At 32.5% G+C, this 21,003-nt stretch overlaps 3 protein-coding genes across 6 annotated transcripts; all 3 read right to left on the reverse strand.

The window, feature by feature from the left end:
• Positions 1-46: 46 nt before the first annotated feature.
• On the reverse strand, positions 47-7,314 carry Rab32. Of its 4 annotated transcripts, XM_064072246.1 has the most exons (6): positions 2,562-3,036; positions 1,175-1,388; positions 941-1,122; positions 747-890; positions 558-699; positions 47-430 (listed from the first exon to the last, which is right to left on the reverse strand). In XM_064072246.1, the coding sequence occupies exons 1-5, from the start codon at positions 2,880-2,882 to the stop codon at positions 589-591; spliced, it is 972 nt and encodes a 323-aa protein (XP_063928316.1). In that variant the 5' UTR covers positions 2,883-3,036; the 3' UTR covers positions 47-430; positions 558-588. The 4 variants fall into 4 exon arrangements, with proteins under 4 accessions (XP_063928316.1, XP_063928318.1, XP_063928317.1 ...); XM_064072248.1 differs by lacking the exon at positions 2,562-3,036 and adding an exon at positions 6,877-7,314 and having other exon boundaries at positions 47-699; XM_064072247.1 differs by lacking the exon at positions 2,562-3,036 and adding an exon at positions 5,466-5,731 and having other exon boundaries at positions 47-699.
• Positions 7,315-8,240: 926 nt separating this feature from the next.
• Positions 8,241-12,266, reverse strand: LOC135141392 (probable peroxisomal acyl-coenzyme A oxidase 1). Its single transcript, XM_064072453.1, has 9 exons — positions 12,063-12,266; positions 11,295-11,454; positions 10,410-10,578; positions 10,238-10,361; positions 9,943-10,187; positions 9,732-9,892; positions 9,518-9,680; positions 8,879-9,466; positions 8,241-8,825 (listed from the first exon to the last, which is right to left on the reverse strand). Exons 1-9 carry the CDS (start codon positions 12,187-12,189, stop codon positions 8,565-8,567), a joined length of 1,998 nt encoding a protein of 665 aa, XP_063928523.1. The 5' UTR covers positions 12,190-12,266; the 3' UTR covers positions 8,241-8,564.
• Positions 12,267-12,757: 491 nt separating this feature from the next.
• LOC135141509 (GPI mannosyltransferase 4) lies at positions 12,758-16,026 on the reverse strand. The gene is made up of 3 exons (XM_064072662.1): positions 15,831-16,026; positions 14,843-15,782; positions 12,758-14,786 (listed from the first exon to the last, which is right to left on the reverse strand). The coding sequence occupies exons 1-3, from the start codon at positions 15,952-15,954 to the stop codon at positions 13,922-13,924; spliced, it is 1,929 nt and encodes a 642-aa protein (XP_063928732.1). The 5' UTR covers positions 15,955-16,026; the 3' UTR covers positions 12,758-13,921.
• Between the last annotated feature and the right edge of the window lie 4,977 nt (positions 16,027-21,003).

Below are 21,003 nucleotides of genomic sequence, written 5' to 3' on the forward strand. Positions count from 1 at the left end.
CTCGAAATTTTTGAAAATTTTAGTTTTTACTTGAAATAAAACAATGTTTTTAAAAAATGCAGTGTATTTAAAACTGGAACAATTGTAGACAGTTCAGAAAATATTTATAAATGACAAATACTGGTGTTTTTATTATTATGATCTTACGACAAACCTGGTTAAAAACTATGACAATGATACATATACTTAGTAAACAAAACGATGATTAAACATTTTTTACATAACAGGAAGCACTTTCTAGAAAATAAAATAGAAAAATTTAAAATAACTATAAAAATATATTTTTAAACATTTTTTACGTAACAGGAAGCACTTTTTAGAAAAATTTGAAATAACTGTAAAAATATATTTTTATCGTTATTTAAAATTTTTCTATTTTATTTTTTAGAAAGTGCTTCCTGTTAAGTAAAAAATGTTTAATTTAACATATAATAGACAACGCATAAAATAACAACAGAAAAATTTAAAATAGCTATAAAAATGTAAAATAACTACTAAAATATATTTTTATAGTTATTTAAAATTTTTCAATTATTATTTTATGCGTTGTCTATTACAATAGACAACGCATAAAACAAGAATAAACAGTCAGCAAGAACACATTTTGCCATTTTTTTGAGCATTCGTCTCCTTGGAGATTGAAAATTTACCTTCATCTTTGGATGACTCGGCATTAAGCAGGGTATCGTTTTCTAGAATCTGAAACAAGAATAGTCTGATCGTGATTTTCACTGCAAAGCTCCTACCTTAGTGACCAAAGCCTTTGCCGCTTCATCTATATTTATGTTGTCTTTGGCTGACGTTTCAAACCAAGCGGTAAAGCTATTCTCCTTACAATATTCCTCCATTTTATGCGAGTTGTTAATTAGACCTTCTTTCGGTTGATCACACTGTAGACAAATTTTAATCGTAGTCAAAAATTGCAAAATTTTTCACTAACCTTATTAGCAAGTAGAACGCATGGAATAGGCGATCCATCTGATAGCTGGACTTTGGAGTCTAAGTCTGATTTCCATTTTGCGACTGATTCGAAGGTGTTAACTCTAGTAACATCAAATACAATGAAGGCTCCAACTGCTTCTTTGTAGTAGACTCTGGTCATGTTGCCATAACGCTCCTGGCCTGAAAGATAAATTTCATTTTTTTTTTTCTGAACATGTAGGTAGTATTTTACCTGCTATATCCCATAGCTGTAGCCTTATAAGAGTATTTTCATCCCAGTTTAGTACTTTCAAAGCAAAATCTACTCCAATTGTTGCTCGGTAGTGTTGTGTGAAAAAACGGTGCACATAACGTTTGATTATTGAAGTTTTTCCAGCTCCTAGATCTCCAATTACCAAGATTTTGTACAAGTGGTCCTTTTTTTCACTGTTCTTACTTGCATAGGACTACAAAAAAAAACTTATCAAGAAGACTGAACTTATCGTCTAACTCCTATTATATATTATAAAAATAACAGTATTTGTAGTAATTATCATGTTATTTACTATTAAAGTCAGAAACATGAAAGACATATTTTTGTAGACAAGAAAGTTTCTCGGTTTTATAAGTATTTGTTTCATTAGCTATCAATGTCCTTGTTGGAGGCTATCAAATTCCCTATCGTATTAATTACTAACATTTTTATTTACTTGATACGGTCTATTTGCTTTCATGCAGACTGAATATTAAATGATAACACTAATTTTTGCTGTAAACACTTTTATGTATGTATGATATTATAAGTGCATTTAGAAATTATTAATGACAAAAATTTTCCTCTTCTATGAGAATTTTTAAGTACGTTACTAGTCTGGAAGATGTTGAATATTCCGTCAATTTGAGTGTCGATTTGGGGGTAAACAAAGTTTTTTATTTAATTTTACGTGGACATAGAGATAACCAAAAAAGGTGTGTTATTTATTGTGGAAGAATTTCCCGAAATATTTGATCGTGATTGTATCTGAAGTGTTACGCGAAACAACATATAACACTGTGAGCCAGTGTAGATATTATCTGTTCAAAACATGTCAGTATATTCCGACGAAATAATAAAAATTTTGACAGAATATGAAAATGCAAAACACTGATGCGCAGATCTAAGTATAACATAAAATATTTTAAATTTCGTAGTCAAAAAAATGAGTTTTTCGCCTTTATCATTATAAACTAATTGTGATGAAGTCAATTTGAGTTACGAATAATGTTACGAAAAAATAGGATGATTTAAATGTTTCCTTTTTCGAAAACTGCGAATGGTAAGCATAATGAAGGTACTAGGTGATGAAAACTGTCAGAAACAGAAGTAGAAAAAATTAAAGGGAACAAGTGCTGCAGCCGTCACCACATAATCTTATCACACTGTCATTAGTAAAGTCATAAGTAAACAAAAAAGCAGGTAGCACACATTACACGCTTTTCATGTTATTCGTCTGAAATGTGACTTGTGACAATCTAGTTCTAGCTATCATTACCGGTCCTTCCTCTGCGAACTTGTCAACGATAACGTCCCCATAAGCAGGCATATCTTTCAGACTTTCAAAAGATAGTATCCTTCGGAGAACCACCCGTTTTTGACTCACCAATAAGTCCGTTTTTTCTCCACTTCTCCACAGGTCTATTTCCGACACCGACTTAGGAAATATGAAACTACCGTCACCTTCCGGAGTCACTCGTCCAAAGGCACTACTGGAGGTCTCCGGCAAAGATAAATGAATTTGCGCCCCTCTAGGACTTCGAGCTGGTGTAAATGGCCTAGATTTTAGTTTCTCAACGAAGAGCTTATGGTGTGTATTGTCCGACATTTTAAGATATTGTGGAGGCACCACAATTTTTTTCCTTCGTTTTTCGATATGCCCCACCTTCACTATCGTTTTTTGTTCTGACGGCGCGTCGCTTTTCATTTTTACCGATTTAAGACATCTCGAGGTAAAAAGCAGGTGTTGGACTGATAATCGAGTGGAGGTGAAGTTAAATAAAGGAGTGGTGGGGGCGGATCTGGATCTGCATTACAAGGGGAAGGTTTGCAATGCAAACAACACAAATTTAATTGAATTGTAAAGAAGATATTAATTTCATAATCGATAGCAATAAATCCGGCATTGTCGTTACGCAGGAGGCGCTATTTTTTGAACTTCAATGTCATTGTTACTATTATTATTACTATCATCATCATCATCATCATCATCGTCATTTGTATTTTCAATTATTTTAGTAATTTAGCTACTATGTGGTAATGTGTAATGGTGATTGTGCAGTCAATAATAATTAATAACTTTTATTTAGCTAGATATGGCTTCCGAGTCCTTATTATATCGGTGACATGATTTCAACGGCTTCCAGAGAGAGGTTTTCATAGATTAGACATTCGAAACTCATAAAACGTCAAGTTACTTACTCGAAACACAAGAGTGAGTTTTGAGGAAAAATATATGTTTTTTTTTTTATTTAAGATATGTTCTTATTATTACTATTTCTATTAGTAGTTACTCAGAAAGCAAAATACAGCTTATTTATGACTTTTCCATTCTGCATTTTCTAAATCAGTCCACACATTCAATTTTGAAGACATTATTTTACTAAATTTTCGAGAAAATGTTTCTTATTTTCAACGATGCATTATGAAAAACGATACAAAAATCTATATCTCAATCTATATCTAAGCAAAATTTGTATTAAAAAAACGTTTATCTGTGTTTATACTGTTACGAAATAAACCCATACGCCGCCCCGGTACGACGTCTATGGGTCTTCTAGTATGTATGTGTTTCTTCTAGTATGTAGTATACTGCATGAGTTATGCGGATCGCGACGGGCCCAGAAAACCCTCGAAGCCTAAAAAATTACCTGACTAAAATATAATTGTAAATAGATAACAAGATAATCAAAATATCAATATATATCCTTTGAAAATTTTGAAGTTACTTATCTTATGACATTCATTGAAACAAGATAAATAAAAATTGGGTTTTCCACGACAGGCAATCATTGCAGAAACTTATAATGCGAGGCACTTTTTTATCTGCTTCTCTGCTTGATAAAGTTTTTCAAAGTATGAACTCCCGAATGAGGGTAGCGGATATTTCTGGTTGCTAAAATAAATTTGGAGACCTGATAATTATACTATATTTTGTTTATAATTATGTGACGAGACAAGTTTTGGTATTACATAATGGGACATTCAATGAAAAGGCTAATAAATACTGTTAATATTCAAGATATTTAGAGAAATGATAAAACGGATGTATTTTTTACTTCCCGAGCGTGAACTAAGGAACTAATCGAGTCCATCGAACGAATGGCCACTTTTATGTTTCCCGACGTTTCATGACCCCTACAGTACGGAAAAAGTAGTCGCCTGATTCCGTCTGTCTATCCATCTGTCTGTTTGTCTGGTGTCTGTATCTATTTTTATTAAAGACGTAATCTCCGAAAGTACTGGACCGATTGTTGTCAAATTTTGTACATATATTAGAAATATTATGCATGTAGATGGTTAAATGCTAACCAAAATTTGTCTAATCCGCCGCACCAATATATATGCTTTTTTGTATGTTTTTTGTTCTGATATCTCCAGATAATGGAGTGGTTGGGGCGGATCTGGATCTGCATTACTGCATCAGTTGAATTATAAAGAAGAATTTTGTACTCACTATCAATAAATCCAATAAAAACTTTAGTGTCATTGATACTATTATTATTATTATCATCATCATCATAATAGTCATTTGTATTTTTAATTATTTTAGTAATTTTCTAAATAGTAATGTGTAACGCTGATTCTGCAACTAATAATAACTTTTATTTAGTTGGATATGGCTTCCGAGCCCTTATACTTGAAATGGTGTCGGTGACATTATTTTAATGGCTTCCAGAGGTTTTATACTGATTAGAAATTCTAAACTCATAACGTCAAATTACTTATTCGAAACACAAAAGTAAGTTTTGAGAAAAAATATATTTTTATTCAAGATATGTTATTAGCGGTACTATTTCTATTGTTATTTTAATAAATATCAGACACGAATGAGTTACGTAGAATAGCAAAATAGGGCTAATTTATGACTTTTCCATTCTGCATTTTCTCCCTGTATTCACTTGATGAAATGGTAAGATATTAAATACAATATTACTTTTTCGGTGCCAACTCAAACACCGTGTGTTTTTATTTTTAAATTTTTTAAGATTGTCTTACACGATAGAGAAAACAATTAGTTCCAAAATAATTTAAAAAAACTGTAGTCCATATAGTTGTACTTGTACAACTATTAACTTTCATATGTTATTAAAAAAGTGTTATTATATCATGACACTCTAGGATCAAAATTTTTTTTCCTCTTTGGACGACTGCTGTCAAAGCTATCTAACGGCAATGAAATAATACAAGAAACTTTGGCCACCACCTTAAACGATCATCAATCTCGTATTAAGATGGGCTCCTGAAATATACCCGCCGCTAGATGTCGTTTTCTAATCTAGCGACTTACCGTTTTGGGGTGTCCCATGGCGGAGACTTTTTTATTGTTTTTGATTAAATTATTGTTATCGGATGAAGGCGGCGTGGGTGGTGGTGAAACCTCATCAGTCAAAACATCACTTTCAGTCTCATAATTGTAAGAATCGTTAAAAATAAAGTATCTTTCGCGCCGTTTGTTCCGCTCACCACGTGTTCTACGATTCAAACGTCGAACTGGCACTTCTTCGATCATGTCAAGATGAAGAATTGCGATATACTAAATAAATTATTAAAAGGACAATTTCACACAACACTGCCAATTAATTGTTTCACATACCAGATAAATATGAGGGACAGTGACCTATACTTATCAAATTTGACACTTAACTTTACGATCGATGCAAAATGGCGGATGCGTTGAAAATAGAACGAAAAACAATAACAATACAGTGTTAGCCGGACGGGTGGCGGATATTTCTGGTTGTTAAAATAAATTTGGAGACATGATAATTATACTATATTTTTTAAAGTTTAGTACTACTTTAGACGTCAGCAGATATCAGATGATCATTACTGCAATATTGTGTTTATAGTTATGTGGCGAGACAAGTTTTGATGTTACATAATGGGAGCGTGTGTCGGTGAAGCATAACATTTTTTACAAAGTAGCATGCGGTTATTACCAAATAAGTTATTATAACATCAAGTATTTTTATTTAGATTGTTTCTAAAAGTGACCGAGGAAATGTCGCACTGTAGTCGTGTATTTTGACATTAATGGCTGCATTTACTAATAAAATTGTTACTGTTAATACTTACGTTGTAAAGATTTCTCAAATGTGCAATTAAAAAAACTATAGTTTCAATGACGACCTCGCCTTGTTTTAAAGTAATGGCGCCATTGTATGAAACTCATTCGAAAGACCTCCACTGTCGCCTAGGCATAAAGATAACAACTCGACTTTGTTTTTAAATGTCTTATAAAATATATTTAAATTGCGATAAAAATACATTTAAAAATACTAATTGTATAATACAACTATCAATATTTGTACTGAAAGAACTAAATAACAAGAAATAATTCTTTTGAATCGAAATGAAAGTCCGATTTTTTATATTTTCAAATTCCGCACGGTATGCCATTTTTTTCATCTATTTAATAAGTTCTATTTCAAACGTATGAATAAAAATATTAAAATATACAGCGCATCAATAAAATTTTGAGATAAAGAAATTATTCCTGTTTTCGTTATCTTAACGTGTTTATACCCTATTCATATTATCACGTTTTACGATAAGCTAGAAGCAACACAATACGGCAGGTATATTACCTTCACTGCTTCTTTCAATAACAGAAAGTAAAATACAAGACAACAAAATATTTTTTTATAAGATACAAATAAAAAATTAGTACGAATTTAATTGCGAAATTCTTCTCTTACCATTTCAAATTGTTCGGGTTTCCCCTTTAGCAGTTGATAAGCACATTGGTTTTGGCGCTAGACACAAGATTTCGTATATTTTATTCAGTTTACTTTCACAAATTTCACTCATATATCAGCCCCCATATGATTATCACACAACTAAATTGTCAACAATCTACAATCATCACTTTTAAGTAGCTTCACATTGACCGCTGATCGGCGATAAGGATGAGACCAAGTAAACTCGATATATTGATAACGTGGTATTTGATATTACAGAAACCTGCACTATAATTGATTTGTTTCGAACGTTGCTTCAGTGAATGAAACATTTTTATGTTGCTGTTATCTTTGCTGTTGTTATCCAAAGTAGTCTATGTTGTAATAACATATTCATCGAGGCAAGCAACCCGACATACATATGTTTGTGATAACGATAACAAGGTTTTATAATTGGTTCAGTTTTGGTATGCCGTCGAATGACAGCGAAAGCGATATATCTATAGGCACATTTCTACTACTGCGAATAAGTGACAGAGAAATTGTTGATTGATTTTCATGTCGCCATGTGATCTTCCGCACGAGTCTCGTTACCCACGGAGATCAAATTATATCTGAAGTGTCAAAAACTGATATTTTTTTGTGACGAAATGTACAAAGTACAATTTCCGGTTTTACCGCTTATCATTACTTGTGACATTTCTTACAAAATATAAATTGACATCCGCAGCTTTGACGTATATCAATAAATTCATGATGTGGTGACGTGGCAAAAGTCAAGGCCTACTTGATACAACCACTTACGGACACTTGAATTTGCATAATTCTTCTACACCGCAACATTTTTTTTTTTGCTCTGATTTGAACATACCTCATGTTTAGTTCTATTCCATGTTTATTTAGACACAGATCAATGCATTGGAAGTATGCAACCAATGTAACGTCAACCTACTTGATAAAAAAATCTAAATGACGTTTTCGCTGAAGAAAAGAAGTTAAATATTTTATGAAAAATATGTCTGCTTTAACGACTATTTACCGTCTAGTTTGGAATTTCTTGTTCTATAAAATTAGAATTACGTATGTATTTTTGATATGTTTTTTTAAAACTGAATATGGGGACATTTGCGATATATTCAAACTTAAAAAAATATCCTGGTATGTATTTACTACGAAGATCCGCACATAATTCTCACATGCACTTAAGGTCGTGCAAGTCAACTAGTATAGAATAAAGACTCAGAAGATCGACTAATATAAATTGGGCAAAAATTTGTGAGAATTGATCGTGGGTGGCTGGCTAACACGACAGAATCATGCGTGCCAACTTTGCATAACTACACATAAGTAGTACCTGCTCCAATTAAATGAAAAACAGTGAACTAATTTAAAAATTTATTAACATAACAAATATTTAAAAGCTCTATGGAATGCATAACAATCAAAAAGAAAATAAAACAACAGACGCGAACTCAAAAAGATATAAAAGCGTAACAACGACTCAAACTATAATGTACAATACTTATACTTGGACAGAAGTTGCTTGAAGCTAATCATTTTTTGAAAAAATAATTAGATAAGAGTATTTTCATCATCTTACTCAAAACTACTAATTATATGTAAATTCGTTGTCACTTTACTGTAAGTTTACAATGTAAAACTACTGGTCCCTTGTTCCACCTTAACCTAACCTTACAAATGACTATTTATAAACTGGCTTTCAAAAACGGCTTCAAATATAATTTAAACGACTTGTTAACTGGCTCGGAATTTAATGGACTTTTTGAAGCTTCTTCAAACAATCTTTCGTATACTCTTCCGTCAGACGCTCCGAGCGTCGAACCCAAAACTTCATCCCTTATGTCAAAACTATCGACGATACTCACGGCATTTGGACGTATCAGTGCAAGGAGTTCTTCTAGCCATCCTTGGAGAGTATCCACATCGTTTCCGGTAATACTTGTGAACTAGAAAAAAAAAATTCAAATATATATATTAACGTCAGCGCCATCTGTATTACCCTTAGGAGATCTCCAGTCAATCTAAGTGCAGTATATACAGCATATAAATTCAACAGTTGCACAAGAACGATTTTCAATTCCGTGGAAACCTCTAATCCATTAACCGTGTTTCGGAAGGTTTCTACAATAAACGCCCTGCAATGTGCCTCCGCAGCTGCTACTAATTCAATGGAGGATTCATTCCATGCGTCTTCGTACACCTTCCCGTTTCGGACTCTTTCGTTGATGTGACGATTAGCTAATTCAATTTTTCTAGCTGCTGTTTGTTGCAGGGCGTGTATAATCCAATCAACCGACCTCTCAAACGGTCTATTCTTATTCAAATCATTTCCTAAGTACTTGACGGTAGAAAGTTTTTCCAGTTTGTTACGGTTTTGCCACATCTTTATCAAAAACCTCGCAGTTTGCAGCAGAAGGACTGTGTTTTCACCCTCATATGTACACATTGCAGTTACTAGCCCGTAAGTTGAAGGCAAGTTGGATGACGTCATGTAACCATGGCCACCGCAGGCCAAACGACAAATTTCTACACCTTGGGCGGCATCAGCACTACTTACGGCTTTCAAGCAGCACGCTATAGCATGAAGCTATAAAAAAAATACCATTGGATACGTAAAGAAGCAAAATCAAGTACTTACTTCAGGCAAGCTTTCCAACTGTCCAGCTTCTAATTCGGTGGTTACGTTATTATAAACGTCCCACAACCAGGTGGCGCTGTATTGGAAAGCAAAGTACGTAGCTATATGTGGGAATAACTTATACTGTTGGGTTACGAAATCGATGATTTGTGGTTCTCCAGTACTGAAAGATATTTGTTGAGGCAATATTATTCCGAATACGAGAGCAGCTTACTTTGGTTTGATTTCTGATTGGTGTCTTACGGCACTGTATCTTGTGGCTATAGTAACGGCCTTTCGCAAGTAATGGGCAGCGTCTTGTACTATAACTACTCGTACAAAAATCATAGTTCCGTACGTTAATTTACTACTAGGAGATTTTTTGTATGTGCCATCCTAAAATTTAGTGTTATTACGCAGGCGATTTAAAAAAAAGACACACATACTTCTAAAACTTGATTATTTTTCATCAGCAAGTTTGTTCTAGGAATACGGACGCGATCAAAGCCGAGGTAACCATTATTGGTACTATTCATACCAAGTTTACAACCGATTTCGCCGATTTTAATACCAGGAAGCGGCTGATGGGTTTCTTCGTCTCTCAATTGAACTACAAACGGATGAATACCGTGGCATTTACCTTGTGTGTATAGTTGTGCAAGAACAACAGCATAATTAGCAGAATGTCCCACTAAAATAAAAAAATTAATGCACCGCTTTTTGTTTCTTTTTTTTACTAACATCCTCCAGGCCACCACTTATATGATGTCAAAGTTGGACTGTGTAAAACAAATTCTTGTTTTGCAGGATCATACGTTGCTGTCGTTTCAAGGCCTCTAATGAAAGTTCCGTGACCTAACTCGGTCTGTAACCATACGAATTTAGATTAAGAAAATGACAGTACAAGACGTACTTGTGCGTAGGTTCCTATTATATCACAATTCCAGGCTTTCTGGATCCATTCGCTTTGTTGTTCCAAAGTACCCTGTCCCATCAAGGTGGGGATAAACATGACATAATGAAGAGTTAAAGGGTTGCCATCTTTTAAAATGGCTGAACCTAACTGACCTCCAAGTATTTCCCTAAAAGGAAAAAATCATGATTACAAAAATGGAAACTCATACACATGCCGATTTTCGCATGTATTTATGACTTTAAGAAATGTAACACTAAAACATTAATTTAATCTTCGATAAAGGTGGCAGTGTGCCCAAAAAGTGTATGACGTCATCTCAAAAATTATTAAATAAATATTTATTTATGACAGCTCATCTAATTTTTATGAAATTCTAAGAATTACATCTGATCTCCATAAAAAAGTTGATCCATAGCCACGATTATTTATGGAAAAAAAAAAAAACTAAAGTAACCACATTTTTCCAAAATAATTCAATGTCATGCTTAAAAGTTAAAAACAGTGTCTTTAAAGTTGCATGACGTTATATTTTTTTTTAATTTAAAATGACGCATTCAAAGGCAGTTAAACACTGATAACGAAAGTTGAATATTTTAAGCTCTGTCATAAAAACAGCGATAACCGAGATTTGTGATTTCTAATTGCATGGTGTAAATCACAAAGGTGATCTTGTTATTTAATATCTTCATAACACCAAAAATAGAATTCATTATTTTATTCAGGACGATAACAATAGTGATTTTGCTATTGTTTATCTTCTAAATTGCGACATATAGCCGAGATAAAGTTTATATTATAAAAACAACTGTTAATGACAGAGCAAGTCAGGGGGCAAAGAGCAAAATTTAGATACAAAGTACAACTAGAAAAAACATGTTATACCTGAAATTGTCCATGCCTCCTCGTCCTTCATTTTGAAGTTCCTGTACTTTCTGGAAAATAATGCAAGCCTTGCGTACAGCCTCTTCATATTTTTCTTTGTGACTTAAATATTCTAAAGGTACTTTAGATTGTAGTTGTGGGTCTTCCAGGAAAAATTTTTCTGAAAAATTAAAAATAACACTGATGGGAAACATAGAGTATAAAAAATCTGGAATATAAAAAACACACAGGCATAAAAAACAATGAAAATGAAGTAAAAAGACAGTAATTTAAATTGCTAAGTAGGTGACAGCAGGTACGCATCCTACATTAAAGTAACATTCTTCTTTAATTAACAGAGTCATTAGAAAGTAGCATTTAGCTTCAGTGAAACAACAACAGACCTAAACTGCGATGTCTTTAGTCTTTAAAGTCCAATTCGATTATCAATAAATTTAAAATTTGATTTTAAACCCGCATTTTAAATTAATTTATAAATAACAGTAAAAAGTGACAACTTAGCTCAATATAACATTCTTTTTTTATTATTTTCAAAATAGTTACCCTTCGCCAAATTACCGAAAATGAAAAATCGACAAAATTAGGTTTAACCACGGTTTTTAGAGTGGGGCAACTTGGCCATAATAATGACACAGATTTCTCTCAACTATCGCTAATGTTTTTTTTTTTCTTCTCGGTTTCCTCTCTCACACATGATGTAATTCTCATCAATCAACAATTTCGATATAAACAAACTAGTTTGATTGGTGGTACATAGTTCATAGGTACCTCTACTACGTCTCTCTTCTGTCTTTTTGGCACCACCGTCTAATAAATGCGTCAATTCCAGAGTGTTAAAAGTGCATTTTTTACGTTCGGCGATTAAATCGGGGTTTACAGCATTTTCCGTTTTCATTATGATTTCGTAGTCAGACACAATCACACGATCACACAATTCACAGCCTTGTTGAAAACAGACTGACTTATAGAGGGCGTGCGCGCATTTATAGTTTACCGTTCGATTAGTAGAGGGAGAAAACAAAATACGGAATCCATTCAATTTTACGATTTGAAAAGTTGACTGGATAAAAATCGGTTGATCGGTTACAAACTTCAAGTGGTCGCTGGTTTATCCAATAATTGACGAATCCAACAAGGTCGGATGATAAAACAACCTTTACATCAGAATTGTACGCAAATTCTGACTGTACAAATTTTTTTGGTGATAAATAATATGAAGATTGATATTTTTTTAATAGTACATAAAATATCCAAAATTGTACGGTGTACCATTAAACTTGTTTAATTTGCAACCATTATATATCTTTTCTTATGAGAATAATATCTCTAATTTATTTTACGACAAGTCGACAACTCTTATATTATCACAATGCCATTTTATTTTATGTTCGGCGTGTGGTAAAATCTGTTGATAAAGTAAATAACAGATCTCGTTTGTGGGGTGATTAATTAAAACACTAAAATTAAACCATTTTAAAATATTTATTTCAAAAACTAAATTTACAACCTATAAATTGTACATTTTGTTTTATGACACTGAATTTCGAATAAAAGTGTTATGGGCAATCTGTGAGGACCACGAATTAAAATATTGCACGCAGAATACGAGAAATTTAACTCATATTTGTGTTTATCTTAGTTATTTTACGACGTTTCTTTTCGATTTAAACAGCTACCTTTAAGTTTGCATAGAAAATCCACAAACAGTGCAATTTATTTCTGCCAACTCGGTAAAAAAATTAATTTTTCAACAAAATTAAATTTATGCTTTGATGTTGTGAACCAACAGTTTAATAGCTTTTTTACAAGGACGTCTTTTTTATTGTCTTTGTAGAATTATACATGAAAATTAATTAACTTTTCACCTGATAACCCCACTAGTAATCAAACTACTTTGTTTGTGTCAAAATCTTTTGATAACAATGTGAGCAGATATTACTAAAATACTGATGATATTTATCTAGATATCTTAACAATTTTATCTTGATTTAATCATTTGTTTGGACAAACTTTCAGTGCGATTTTTTAATTTTTACAGTAAACAGAACTGCGTTCAAACCTAATTTACTTCGTCGCTAGACAAGTTTATTAAATAGCTAAAATATCTATGTTTTATTTATTCAGCAAAAGCAGTCAAAATACTCGAATGGGCGGAAGTATTTTAGGTTTGATTCCACCAGAAATTAGTTAAATCAATTGTCCAAACTAAAAATGCTTCGAATCATTTCAAAAATACGTTTCATGATAAAAAATGCTCCTGACACTTATTTTCACACAACAATAATCAAAATGGCCCTTTTCACACGTTCTCGGAAGAGGGCTTTATTAGCCATGAAATGATATGTATGTAATAAAAAAGTATAAAGTTGTTATTTACACCTACATACAATTTGTTTCAAACCTTCTGGTCGATTTAAAATCACAACACTTATTTATTGAAATAAGTGCTACACAACTGCTTGATTATAAACCTGAAAGAACGATTTAGAAACGTCTTCAGAAATAATATATCGACGGAAGCCAAAACATTTGAAACGAAATCTATATATACACACAAAAATCTTTAATTAATACTTCTTAAGTCCCACATTATAAAACAACTACTTTAATTAATTTAATTAATTAAATTATGGTGCTTTTTCTATCATGTACAAATTAAGACCAAATGAAGACATCATCTTAGTTATGGAGTATAGAATGTTAGTATACATATCGTCGAATTTAAAATTAGTATATAAATAAGTTATATCTTGAGCTAGATTAGGAAAAGCTTCTGTGCTGATATGAGGATAGAATGACTTAATTTTCTTAAAATGAGCATCTTTACTCATTAAAGAATTTAATTGATCTTCCAAACTACTTGGAATTACTAGAAATAATTTATACTTTCGCTTATTTTTGTGGACATGTTTGTAATCTTCTATTCTTTTTGACATTTTCTGAATATTACTGACAAGTATATCTAAATCTGAAGATCCCTCTTCATGCAGAAAATACCTCTTATTGACCGCATATTTACTAGTTTTTGTGTGATGTAATTTGTTACTTGATTTTTGTAGAAACAAACTTTCGGGAAGTGAATAAACATGACTGGTTACTATATAGTATTCAGTTTTCAGAGATTCAGTCCTCATATCTTTGGACAGATAATTAGTTACTTGATATACACCTCCTTGGTGCAAAAATCCATAAAATATCACAAGAATTATATTAATCACTAACCATAATTTCATATAAACATTCGAATCTTTTTTCACAGTAGTTTTTGTTTTTCGAGGTACCGTGTGTTCTAATTTAATCAGAATATTATCTTTATCTGGTAAAATATCAGCGCTGTGAAGATAAACTAATGGAATAATAAGTGGGATCAAAAATCGTGGTTCTTGATGAGGAAAAACCGATAAAATTCCTAACGGTGCGATGTAAGATAACATCATAAGACCTTTTATACTCCTTACAGTGGGTAACAACTGGTGTCTGCCTCTTACAAAACTGGAAAAAAACAATCAATTGACACAATAAGAATAACAATAAAAAACGTTACCCACCTGTAGGTTGCTTGACAAAATCCAACAAAGGTAAATACAGCCAAAATATTAAAAAGTAGCGGCATATTTACAATAATGTGTAGAAATCGTGGATGTAACCCATGTTTAGCCAAATTGCTGACATCTATATTATATTTTACAAAGTTTAGTGGTGTGAAAACGAAGTTATTAATCGTGACATGTAAAACTCCAATTTCACCCCACGTTAAGTAACCATAATAAAAAGAATCGCATAAAATATTAAATAATAAACTCGGAATAGAGCACACGATTAGGCCTAATATCCTTAAATGGTAATTCATTGGAGGTGTAAATTTGTTACCCATACCCCTATATAGCCAGAAAAACACCGGAAATAGTGCAAATGCAAGAAATGTTGGCCTATTAAAAAATCCCATTACAGTTATAGTGCTTATTTGAAAACAATTACGTAACGAATCCGAAGTTAAAAATAATCTCAGTTTATGGAACTTCACTTTTTCAACAATAGATCTACTAATCTCATATCTATAATTCAAGTATTCCCGTTTTTTGATTAGAGTATTTGAAAAGGTTAAACTCTCACAAACATAATACTGTAACAATGCGAACAATACCAATTCGACAGTATTCGAAAAAGTACGAGTACCATACACAATCATAACATATGAACTAGCCAATATTACGAGTTTGCTTTTGTATTTTTCATTGTTATTCGTACAGATCTTATACAACGTAAAGTCAACTATAAACGATAACGCGCACATTAAAAGACGAGAAGCAACAACTATCAAATATGGTGTAATTAACGAAAATGTTAAATAACTCTTAAAAAAGTATTCGAAAATATTTGCTAACTTATAAACCAAGCCAATTGTAAAATGAGGTATTGCTATACTACGAACTGGAAAAGTGGCATTAAACTCCCATGGTGTATTATGTTCAACGGCAAAAACTCTGCCTAAAACTCAAGTACTTGTATTTTTGGTCATAATTTAAAAATTTTTACCTGCTTGCACTTCGATGGATTGGAAATACTCATCTGGGTGAATGTAACCGATTTGTGGAATTAAAACTAAGATTATTCGAGTCAAAGCTAAATACCAGTATATTTTAGGTAACTCTGGCTGCATTTTTTTATGAGTATTGTGAGATTCCACATGAAATTGGTTTGTTTACATCGCTGTCAACGTGACATGTGACATTCAGCGCGTCTATTGTTACGATAATCTCCAAAAGAGTGCTCTGCTGTCGCCCAAAGCACCAAACTCGTAAAATTAAAAGTTCCCAACAGCAACATTTAAAAATCCAGTGAAACAGTTATTTAATAAAAACACTCATAATACCAAAAATGTTCATAGAATTAGAGGGTCTATTTCTACATATTCATATTACCATGTTTACAATATAACCAACGATTATAACTTTAAAGCGCAAGATCTCAGAGTGATATATTTTGTACCTCAATTTTTTTTTCTACAATTGCATTCAGAATAAAAAAATTGGACCGTGAATAACAAGTTTGAAGTACAGGGTTTCGACAATCATTAATAGTCATGGGAATGTCATGGGTCACGGGGTATATTATTTTATAAAATTTAAATAGGATTTAGATAGCAATATTTTGACATGACGTCATTAAATTGATGAGGAGGATGAACAAAGAAATTTTGGATAGCATTTGAGCATCTGCATGATGATTTTAATAAGCACAAAATAGGTTTTAAGTACATTTAAAATTCCAAAGCCTGGACCATATTACAATACTTCCCTCCTTAGCTTACGCGGATATTATTGGAACAAAAAACAAAACAAAACATAATAATCAAAATCGCCGGAGGTAGCCAATTTAAAAAAAAAAGTGGAGACAATTTTATTGCGTGATAAATCGCTAAATTTGAATACCCTGGTGATATTTCGTCAATAATAATATTAATAATACTTCTCATCTATGCATTTCGTAAATGACGACAGAAAGATAACGGTGAGAGTTTGAGATATTATTCATAGAGGGCGCCACTATTCTTATACAAAGACATCAATGCGCAAGAGAAAGACACAGTAATGATTTTTTTTTTCAAATCGTTCAGGCTAATGGTCTGGAAATCATGTTAAGCTAACTACTATTGGAACACTTCAGAAAAATATTTAAAATAAAAGAAGACATTCCGAAAGGAATTATCAACAAATTGGTAGGCATACATACGATCCAAGAGGCATACTGATGTTATCTACGCGCCGATTTATGAAGTAGTAGTAAGTGTCACTACAGAGGTGTGCAGTAAATTAGAAAAATTAATTATTAACCTTAATTATATATACTCACTTCTCCAGTTTCCAGTTGTATTCTGAATCCCTGAATTCAACTATGACTCGCCAAGGAAAATTAATGTTTACTCGATCAGTTCCAGGCTCGAATTATCCAACTGATTAATCTTGTGTCTTCGTTACCACCACCTAATGTTTATTATATCTCCTGCTACACGCTTTGTGAAAATTTTTGTTTTCATGTTTTGCTTCTACAGTAAATACTGAAGAAGACATTTTAGGCTTGATTTTTAATCCTTTAGTAGTGATTGTGAATGTCACAGAAATCTTTCTTTCATTCTATACATGACATTAAAGTTTAAAAAAATCATCAGTGGTAAAAAATAAAATAAACAATTTTGGTTAATCCTCGACAAAATCGATATATGTATTTACAGCGAGCGAATTTTTGCGGGTAAGACGGCAAATCTTCAGTTATGCACCTGAACTTCGCGTCGGAACAATTAACCGTCAACGTGCAGTACGAAAAGGGTTAGTTTTCCTAATTCAGGTACATCCAGAGGCGGTATACTACATATTAGATATAAAACGCAAAAATACACGCGTTAATTCAAGCGTAGTTATATATTAGGGGGTTTACAACACTTAATTACATTTTAAATCTGGTGCCACGAATTACGCGAATGTGGAGCTTAATTTAAAAGATTCTTTGCGGCCAACTTAAATCTGAGTGCGGACAACTGTTCTTTTTGCCGATGATACTACTTTGTTGAACTCTGATAAGATGGACACTACAAAAAATTCTCTTGTAGTGAATATAGACATTGTTTTCATCCTTAACTGGCACTTGAAGTCCAACTGATGTCAAACTATTAGAAATACGTATTAACATGTTAAACTGGTTAGTCAATTAACTTAATTCAAAGCTCACTTCAATAGTCTGTTTGATTAGATAAATTAAGCAATTCTTGAGTTATACCACTCAGCGAAAAATATATTTCGCTTTGTTTCACTCAAATATTACGTATTGTGTTTTACTTTGAGGCAACTCAACCTACGTTATAAACATTTTCCAACTTCAAAAGAAAGTTGACTCATCGAAGGAACTGGATCAAGGGAACACTCCGTCCAATCTTTATCAAGCATAGTAGATATATTGTCTATATCATTTTTATAGATATTATAGGTAATATTACATTTTACTCTACTGATGAATATTTGCAATTTATGTTTGTTCAATTATGATTCACTTTTTATTTTGAATACCTATATATATACACAGTTCTTGTTACTGATCTTAAATTGTATGCACTGTAGTGTACAAACTAATAAAATTATGTTATATGAACTAAAATCCCTCCTTATTTTCCACCATTATAACGTGTTGATATTTCAACTTAACAGTGCGTCATTTTTTTTATTTGAAAACTACCTCCAACTATTCTAAAGTGATAAGGAGAGGGTGTGATTTTAAAGCCGCACTGTATACTATATTATTTAGAATTTGTAGTGTAATTATGCGTCATACTTGGATAAAAGAAACAACAAAAACTTCTAGAAGCATCGAAACATGTAACGAATACATGTAAAAGAATCTAGCATTGAAGAAAGATACCGTAAAAAATAATCTACAATACTAGAGATACAGAAAAAGAAAAAATGGTCTTTTTTTCGAACCTTATAAATTATGATATACTTCAACAAATACTGTAAAGTTATATGACATTTATATAAAGTTACTTCATTGTGGACCATTAAAATATCTACTTCACCCATTGGCTATAGGGTATTGTGTAGGTACACCACACGCAGTTATTTTATAGTTTACCATCAAAATTTGACAGAACTGAGAAGTTACGTTTGTAAAAAAACCAACAACATAAAGTGATGAAGATTACAAGCATTCTAAAAACTATCAAATAGGATGACAGCAAAAGTAGCTAGAAACTATGTAACAATGTAACCCTTCATACTGGAGAATATAATTATGCGCGAGAGGTAAAGCCAAAGGTGGAGAGCGGTGTAGGCGGAGGGATGAGCGTAATAATATCTCGGCCGCTGTAACCGCATTTCAACATGGTCCAAGCTACATCCACCCGCACTAGACGAAACCTGTTATTACAACGCTTGGTCATTGTCCGCGGACTTTACTTGCTCTGTGCGACCTAAATGGAGCACACCCAAACTAGAGATCACAAAGACTTTTCACTTTTAGCTCATGCTTTTTATACGCTCCGATCTGATATTTATCTATTCAATGTTCATAAGATAAAACCGATCATTATTTTATGGACCATTTTCATCAGTTATTTCGACACTGAAAAGCTGACAAGTGTCACTTAAAGGCTAACGACGCTTGATGGGGCCATTTAACACCGCGAAATGTAATTAATGTAATGATGAGTCACCCGGGCCTGTCAATTTTGGTGCTGGAAGGAGAAGACAAGAAGTGCCGGTGCCGCTGGCAAAAGATAACGATAAATCAGAGTTATTATTATTATCATCACCATCACCGTCATTATTATTATTTTAGAAAAAATACAGATCATGATTGTAATGATCAACGCAGAGTGATTAACACCAATTATATTAATTTTGCTATTATTATTATTATTACTGTTGTCGTAATCATTATTCTTCAATAACTCAAATGTACATTCGTTTTATTGCTCAGCCTGAATATCATTATGTCATTATGTCATTAACATATATTAAAGTAAAAATTAATTGACATATCATACGATATTTAGCAAACAGAACTACCAACTGTTGTTTGAAAGCTCCCCTTTGTTCGAACGTACCCTATTATAAATTCACTAATTTTCAAATCATGTTCTATTCTTGCAGACTGATAACAACTCATTGTTTAAAAGTTCATTGTATATTTATTATTGACTTTCCACATGTATTAGATAAGATACACCAGCTACATAAATATTTTTACGGTGGCATAAATTTATTAGTTTTTATTGTGAACTACACTTTATGTCTGGACTCAAACTAATAGAGCATGTCCTTTAAAATTAAACATAAAACTGTTTTATGTTTTTCAAAAGTTCATTACAAAATTAAGCACTTCTGGCGACATATTTTATATAGAGTAGCAAGCGAATACAATTCTAAAGTTTGATATATAATTAAACGTGAATAATACTAGTACGTGAGAAAAGCTTTTAGACGTTCACATGTACAGCTTAGCGCTTAAATCTGTCAATGACTAAGAAATTACTAATAAAATATTCCGCGAATAGCTAGCATGGGAAGTTGACTTTCTACTTATTGATGGATTGAACCATATATCAACAGCTTCAGAGAAATTAGTGCGGGTCAGATGATTAGCAGCTAACGATGAACTAGCGATAATTATTTGACAGTAGATGCCTTAAAATTCCACGTCTACCTAAACGACTTAAAAAGAGTAACGTTAAATCGTGTGTCAAGAAAATCGTACCACTAAAACTGACATCTATCCCATATGTTTTACATTTAGTCAGCATATAGCACGTCTGAGTATGACCCAGGCAACTAATGTAAAGAGGGGATATAACATTTATAGGGCAAGGTTGCCAACTGGAATTCTAAACGTACCGCCAACTTTGGTTCTTCATATTTCTTACCAACGCAATGTTTTGATAAAACTAGTTGTGTCATCTTGCAAAAAAAAAATGTAATATAGGTACTACATCTCCACGCAACATTAAAATTCGTTAAAAATTTGCAAATTTGTTGTGGTCATCGGTGTTTTATATCGAACAATCACCAATCTCATCAAGAGCATGATTTGGAAGACGTGCTAAACATGCACAATTGCTCATTTCCAAATGATTAAGCAGTAAGTTAATGTTATATTGCTGGTTTTGTGCTACTAGTAAGTAGCATATAAGAACGAGTAAAAACAACTTAATACGATATCA

This window comes from Zophobas morio, unplaced genomic scaffold, assembly GCF_036711695.1.
Source record: "Zophobas morio isolate AGI-343-1 ecotype UQ-CSIRO unplaced genomic scaffold, CSIRO_AGI_Zmor_V1 ptg000044l, whole genome shotgun sequence".
In the NCBI taxonomy this organism is placed as follows: Eukaryota; Metazoa; Arthropoda; class Insecta; order Coleoptera; family Tenebrionidae; genus Zophobas; species Zophobas morio.